This window comes from Ictidomys tridecemlineatus, chromosome 6, assembly GCF_052094955.1.
Source record: "Ictidomys tridecemlineatus isolate mIctTri1 chromosome 6, mIctTri1.hap1, whole genome shotgun sequence".
Classification (NCBI taxonomy): Eukaryota; Metazoa; Chordata; class Mammalia; order Rodentia; family Sciuridae; genus Ictidomys; species Ictidomys tridecemlineatus.
In genome coordinates this window covers 27,272,030-27,279,891 of record NC_135482.1, presented here as the reverse complement: position 1 = coordinate 27,279,891, position 7,862 = coordinate 27,272,030, and the positions used below count along the sequence as shown (strand labels likewise).

General features: G+C 35.1%; 1 protein-coding gene across 1 annotated transcript; it reads right to left on the bottom strand.

Annotated features, from left to right (window-relative positions):
• Window positions 1-487: 487 nt before the first annotated feature.
• Kera (keratocan) lies at window positions 488-7,654 on the bottom strand. The gene is made up of 3 exons (XM_078053031.1): window positions 7,511-7,654; window positions 5,190-6,083; window positions 488-1,347 (listed from the first exon to the last, which is right to left on the bottom strand). Exons 2-3 carry the CDS (start codon window positions 6,073-6,075, stop codon window positions 1,175-1,177), a joined length of 1,059 nt encoding a protein of 352 aa, XP_077909157.1. The 5' UTR covers window positions 6,076-6,083; window positions 7,511-7,654; the 3' UTR covers window positions 488-1,174.
• Between the last annotated feature and the right edge of the window lie 208 nt (window positions 7,655-7,862).

The following is a 7,862-nucleotide window of genomic DNA, read 5'->3' as shown; positions in this document are numbered from 1 at the left end:
TTTTCTTATGTTTACTGGAAGAAAAGAAAAAGTCAGTAGAGGAAAACACACTGGCATATATTCATGCTAGAAAAATAAAAATAATTGTTATTATGACACTTATTAAAAATATCTCCCTAAATAAAACTTGTGAAAGTGCCCTTGAAACAAATATTTTACTTCTGTTTTGCTAGAAATCGTTTACTCTTTTCATTTATTAAATTCAAAACTCATGAGCAGAACAAGAGCAGAATAATTTGCAACTGAAAGTGATTTCAGGTGTCAAAACACAATGATTCTGTAAGAAAAGTGTTATAATGAATTTCAAATTTAGAGCTTTCAATTGCTAGAGAACAGTGCTGTATATTAAAAAAATTGTTACAAAAATGGTAGTGAATTACAAATGTCTTCTGCTTTGTTATTTGGTATTAAATGACTAGAACTCTCTTTATATGAAGTAGTTGACTCCTTTAATACACACACTTCAACTAAATTAAAAAATTTCATGTTTAAAAGCCATTTAGCAATCTGCATTTATTTCATCATCATCATAATAAAGAAATATTGCATTGTTTGTTTTCTTTAGATCTTCCAACTTCCTGTTTTATTATTTATTACTTCCTGTTTGATTATTGTATTCATACTGTAAATATAGTATCTGCATAAGTAATATTGAACATAAACAAATACATGCTTTGCATTGTGTAAATCCATTATTTGAACATAAACAACAAGTGTTTTTGTGTAACAATGTAAATGCATTATTTGATGATAGTTAATAAGTCATTAAAGACATAAAAAGTATCTTTGAGTTGATAAACTATCTTAACTCTGTGTCTGTTTTTTTATTATTATTTTTATTTTTTAGACATTGGAACCTTATTTTATATTATATGAGGTACTGAGAATTGAACCCAGTGCCTCACACATGCTAGGCAAGTGTTCTGCCACTGAGCCACAACCCAGACCCTCTGTGTCTGCATTTAGTAAAGAAAAGAAAATTAATACGAGCCACACCGTGAGTCATTGGTGAAAGCCTCTTCAAATACAAAAAAAAGCCTAAGCCGCACAAATGAAAATGGTGGCCAAGAGCAACTGGAAATATGATTTTTTTCCCCTAAACCTATGAATAATGACCAAATTTCATGTCAGAAACATGAGCTCACTAAACCAATCTAGATTTGTGAAGATGTATTTAAATAATGACAGCCTGAAGAAGCCTGAAGCACGTCATTAAATCCATTGGGATGGGTGGCCTGATTTCATTTCCATCCAGACGGAGGTAGCTCAGCTGAGGTCCATGAATAAAGACATCTTGTTCTGCATGCAGTGCCGTAGATGTAGGACAGATTACAGAGACGTTCACACCTATGGAGTCAAAGATAGCACAAGTGATTTCCAACCAGAAAAAAAACAAAGGATAAAGACCAGTGGTCCTAATGGAGGGCCTAGTAGTCTGATGCATGAAAATGGTAGAGATACAAACCATTGGTGTGGCAGTGATTGTGAATATTTGTTTTATAAAAGTAACCTGAAAAAAGTGTGCAGTGTAGGTATACTCATTTCATGTTCTGCAGTACTTAGGGAAGAACACTAGAATGGAAACATTGCTAAGAGCTATGATGGAAACAAAAATGTATGGCATTTTCTAAGCTTACAGAAGAGATGATCCAAGTTTAAATTATTATAGTATTTATAGCATTTATAAATTAGTATAATATAGTATTCAGGGACTTGGAGGTGGAGATACCGTTTTAAGCGTGGTATTCAAAGAGTGGTTGGTGATATGGGTAGGTGGGTAGATGCATGAATGAGTGGATGGAAAACCAATCTAATATAAGAGAAAGTACTTGAAAATTACCTCAAAAGATAAAAAAAAAGACATTTGAAATCAAATTTTAAAAGTGCAATTAACATAACTACATATGTACTACTTACAGAAAACAATTAGAATCTCCACATGTAAGTGTATTTAATTGGTAAGGAAACACTTGTCAAGAATGGCTTTACAAAGATTTGAAGCCAGAAAAATCCCGTCAACCTTTTCACGTGGTAAAGATGGCAGAAATTGTGCACCTGCCTTGGATCAGAGCCATTCACACCAATGACTACTGAGATTTAGGAGCATCCTTGAGAGAGGTCTGTTAAACTAACAAAATTCAGAGAAGCATGCAACCACGAATTTCAACCATAAATACTTTATACCACCTTTACATACCTTCCTGAAACTACTTTGAGCAAGAAAACTTTCCTGAAGAAACCCACCAAACCTGGGCCATGCCTCTCGTCTACATTCTATTAGTGCATACAGATTCATATTTTGTTGAATAATTTTATGCTTACAGAAAGGTTGCTTTGCTCCAACCTTGAGCCATTTTGAGAATTTGGCTTAATAAGAATAATGACATATATGTGTAGCAGTTCTGTGATTACAAAGTTATTTTTTCTAACATATTATCAAAAGGACTTTTATCAGGCAATGTTTATTATTCTCCCTACCTGGGCATTGTGGGAATAGTGGCCCCAGTCTGGTGTTTTTTCTACTACATGCACTACATGCATGTAGTCCATTGCTGGCTGGAGAGGATATGTCCCTTTTAGTGTGCTACCTCATATCCTTATCACCCCCATGCCCTATAACCAATGTAAACAGAATAAGAAATAAGTGTGCTAGTCTAATTACATTGGGACAAATCAATTTTGATGTTTCTCAGAGATGTTCAAGAAGCAACTATTTAAGTGGATACATTTTTTTTAACCAAAATTTAACTTCTTTAAGATGTTTGGAAGAACTAAATATTTCTGTCAAATTGCACGAGATAAGTTCACTGGCAAATTCTGAGGGCTCTTCATAGAAAAGTTAAGCTTTTTGCCAACCATTTTATTATCAGATAGATTATATGGCAAGAAGAACTAAATACTTCACCAGTTATTATAGCACAGTGTAGTATAATTATGAGCCGACTATTATAGTCTGGGAAATTAATATTTGATATTCATTTTCTCACAATTTAGAAAGGAACCCCAGTTGATATCTATATGAAGAACAAATGGTTCAATTTCTCTTTATTGGTGATGTTGTTATTCTACTTATAGATTTTTTTTTCCAAATTTTTACATTGAAGAAATGAAGAAAAGTATGGTTATTATACTATGTGAGTGAAAATAAAATTTTATTTATTTTATAATGAGAAACCCTAGAGTCATTCTTTTGTCTTTGAGCCACCTATCTGAACTTCAGTTTTTTCCTTGTAGAAATTCCTGATAATGTCACACAAAGTTCTTGGGAGGATTAGGGGTTCTCAAAACACGGACCTGTAGCAGTAATACCACCCTTAGTACCACCAGGGATTAAATTGTTAGGTTCCACCCCAGACTACTGCATTAGATAGAAACCCTTGAGTTGAGACCCAGTAACATGTGTTGTGCAAACACTCCAGGCGATTCTGATGCACACTAAGGTATGAGACACACTGAAAAAGAGAAATGCCTGAACAGATATTCTGGAAACCCTCTTTAAAATAAGGGTGAGGGAAGGACACAATGCTCTATTTCTTCACTGTGTTTTGAATTTTGCTACCTCTCTCCTATATACCCTTCTTCTCAGGGTAGAATCTCTTAATTCATAAACAAGACTCTAAGTGTAAAATGAGCAAGACTCATATAAAATGAACTTCCCATACTAGCTGTCTCTGAGGCTTTTTTGTTTTTTTAATTGTGAGATGAAGAATGTACCTGTAGAAGCACAGAACTCTCAGCAGGAAAAAAAAAAAAAAAGCATACTTAGGTCAGTGTTGGCTGTTGTACTATTTGGTTAAGCTAAATAGATCCTCTAGCGATTTTTCTATTACACTTTTTTTTTTGATTACTGGAATAAATAGTATGTTTCCTCACCATGGAAATATAACTGCTGTGGTGGAAACCTGCCATCTAATTCCTGGATTTTATGCTCAAGTACACCGTTTCCAATTTAAAAAAAAAAAAAATCTTGAATACTCAAGCAGTACCAAGTGGGGAAATATTCTTGCAAATGTTATGCTATATGATTATTTGCTTAAAGCAAAGTTTATTGCATAATAACCAGAAAAAAAACACCTTTTGACAGTTATCTAGGTAATTTTCTTTCAATCATTTCAATTGAATCTCACTTTAGGAATGCATTTACTAAGGTTATTCAACGCAAATCTCTCCAAGGTTATCTTCCTAAAGGGCTTACACAGGGTCAAAGATGCATAGACTGATGCTTGGCTGGGTATCAACACCTCTGTGACTTGACAAGATAGGGTCTACCTCTACACCAGGTGCAACCTGCCTTGGGCACGCTTGTGAAGAGGTCAGGTTTATTTCTATTGCTCACAGCCTCTATCTTCTATAAACAATTCCTTTGATGGCAATTCTGCATCCAAGAACTTTATATTCATTTCTTGGCCTTTTATCAAAAGCTGTATTCAGGAAAGGAGAGAGCATTTTACCTTGTAGGTTTACCACTAAGTTGCAAAAGATTGCCAGCTTCTATGTATATTTCCATTTCAATTAAAGTCTTGAACTACTGTAGTAGTTCTCAGTGGTTCCTAGAGCAGCAAGGTCACTTAGGAACTTGTTAGAAATGAAAATTCTCATTCCCACTGCAGATCTACTGAATCATAAACCTGGGGAGTGGAACCACAAATTATACACACTGAAGTTTAAGAAATCCCTTCTGATAAGAGTAGTTTATCCAGAGATCTAACTATGGAGTTTCAGGCATCAGCTGGCCTAAAGACTTTAGGATAAAGTTACCTTTTATACCTCCTAAATCAAATGCCCTCTATTACTACTTATGAGTGTGTGTTTGTGTGTGTGTGTGTGTGTGTGTGTGTGTGTGTGTGTGTGTGTGTGTGTCTGGCATACTTTATAAAATGATTCCACCTACAAAGACAGAAATAATAGACTCTTCATGAGTAAAAGAAGACAGGGATGGTTTCTCCCATAAACAACAGTCCTCTATAAATTACTCAGGTCCAATTTTCAATCTTAAATTTGAAGATTGGGACTTCTTGGTTCACTAAGACTGTAAGTAAGCAAAAAGTTAGTAATGAAAGCAGAAATCACATCTAAAACTCGAAGGGTATTTTACCTGGGGGACAACACAGTTACTGTTCCTAAAGAAGATACAGATAAAGGTGGAGATGAATAACATTTTCATCAGACACACCCTGGTGGTTACTCACGTTTAATTTTGTTGTGATCCAGGTGAAGGTGTTGCAGGTGGGCATTGATGCGGGGAAACTTTGTGAGTTGATTATGAGACAGTTGAAGATCTAGAATGGATGACACATCAAACCCACTGGATGGGAGCCCTGAATCTGATAATTTGTTATGGTTGAGCCTCAGGAAGGCCACTTTAGGAATTACATTAAAATAATTTTCTGGTATTCCTTCAATGGAATTGTTGTCCAGGAACAGTTGCATTGTGTTGGCTGGTAATCTTGGTGGCATGTTCCTCAGAGCATTCTTGGCCATATTTAGCTGCATGAGGTTCTTGAGTCCCTTGAAGGTGTCTCTTTGAAAGGCGTTGTCTAATAGTTTATTGTGCTGCAGATCCAGAAGGGTTAGATTTTCTAGATTGCTAAAGGTCCCTTGAGGAATTCTGGACACTTTGTTTCTAGCTAACTGTAACTGTTCTAAACTTCTTGGCAATGGAGAAGGTACTTCTTCTAGCTCATTGTCTTCAAGAAATAAGAAAAGCAGCTTCTTCAGCTGACTTAGGGCTCCTTTTTCAATTCCATAGTTGGTTATTTTGTTCTTATTTAAATTTATCCATCTCAACTGGGTGGCATTCTCGAACGGCTTCTCAGGAATGGTTTCTATCTGGTTGTTCTCAAGGTACAGATACCAGATCCGTGAAGGAATAGCAGGGATTTCTTTGAGACCTCGATTTTCACAATATAAAGCAGTAGGGAAACTTGGGGGACAGAAGCATTCCCTGGGACAATCGAAGTCTTCAATCATCCAATCCCCTGGCTCATGTACCTCATAGACCTGTCTCACATTCTGAGTCCACACCGTGTCTGTTACGAACAACACCCAGATGATGAAACTGATTGTGCTTGCCATAATAGTACCTAGAGTAATCAGACACACAGCTATTAGATCAACCAGGACCTTGACCTTTAGGTATTGGCATCAAAATGATCAGTAAACATTGTTTCTTCAGAGATGAGTTGAAGATATCATTTCCATAGATATTGATTAAAAGACACACATTTATTTAGTAGGCACCATATAGAGCATTTTGCAAATTTCAAAATTAATTTGCCAACTCATAAACTTCTGGTTTTAACCCAACTAATGAAAGCGGAGAAATGGAAAGCAAATTTTAGCAGCTCTAAGTGCTTTTCCATTTCTAGCTATGTAATAATTCAAGGAACTTAACTGAAACCAGTAGTTGAATATAAGAGTACCAAAAAAGTGATCTTTTAATAGTTCAAGTTAAAGTCTGTGTCATTCCTAAGATGGAGTCATATGATTTTGCTTCTACTTTGACTCCTAAATGAGAAGAACATCTGGAGGAGATTTCCCAGGTTCTTTGGCACTTGATCCAAAGAAATGAAGAGATCAAAGAATATTTTAGTAGTTTATTGTGAAGGAAAGTTCTACGATCTGAAGAAAAGTGTGTGTTTTTTCTCTTGTTCTGCTGCTGAACTACTCAGGTAAGTTTTATTTGGTGGGAAGAAGACTTCAAAAATTATAAGAAAACAACCAGGTTGTCCAGCTCAGAAACTGAATATAATCTATCTCTTATATAATCACTCTGTCATATATATGCCTCACACAATCTCTCAGATAATCTCTTTTGTTGTGCAGATATACATACAAACATACATGTATGTGACAAAGAGCATTTATTACAGAGTCAGATATATTACTCATATGATTAGAGCTTGATTATAAAGACAACAAAACAAATATATTCAAGATGTGAATATATTTGTGATAATTCTTTTAAATTCATATATTCACAATGGATAATAACAATAAATAGATAAATACTTACTGATATGTGAAATATTTAAAAGATATAAACTCTTCCTACCAAATATCATCAGAGATCATTGTTCCAAATTCTATCTTAACAGCAAAAAACATATAGGCATAATGTGTATTTTAAACATTTATTTATAACATATACATGTTACATAATACATAGAAAAGGATATACTCATCAGTGTACATTTACTTAAGTCAAGTGATAATAAGGATAGAAGAAATTTTACTGTTTCCTGGAAAACCATAAAATCAGTCATTAATGAAATGCTGATCTTTCAATTTTGCCATTAAATTGCAGAAAATCACAAGTGCAGATCTGCTTCTACAAGCTGTCAAATCTACAATTGCAGAAGGCTGCTCTGGCCATCTTCCAACAGAGACACGTTAAAATTTTTTCAGAATAGGGATTTGCTTCAGTTATTGAAGTTGTAACCCTACATCCGATGAATCAGAACACTGAAGTCTTAGCTTTATGAGTTTTAAAAAGTGCAAAAGAGTTTACCTTGCCTTCCAGGAATATACCGTTGAGTCCTGTGTCTGAGTCTGCAGTTTGCTAAAAGTCAGTTGAAGAAAAAAAATTAACTAGAAAACTTTTTTTTCTTTATGCTATCAAACCTCCTTTGAGAAAAAGTAAAACCCACTGAGCAGTCACCATGAACACCTTTTGATGTATTGTTTTCACTTTGACAGGGCGTCAGAGATGGCTTACCTCAGCCTCCTTGGATCTTCTTCTTCCTTTTCTATTGGTCACTGCTTGTTCACAGAAATGGATTGACCCAGGCTCCACTGCTGTGTTTTTCTGAATCCTCTGAAATATATATGCACCAGTGGCTCCAACTTAACCCCTCCAACAG

Excerpts from the sequence above, each read along its gene's own strand:
- Kera (XM_078053031.1), bottom strand. The coding sequence starts at position 6,075 with ATGGCAAGCACAATCAGTTTCATCATCTGGGTGTTGTTCGTAACAGAC. Across the intron at positions 1,348-5,189 it reads GGATCACAACAAAATTAAAC|GTGTGAACGTCTCTGTAATC; the intron begins GTGAGTAACCAC and ends TTGACTCCATAG.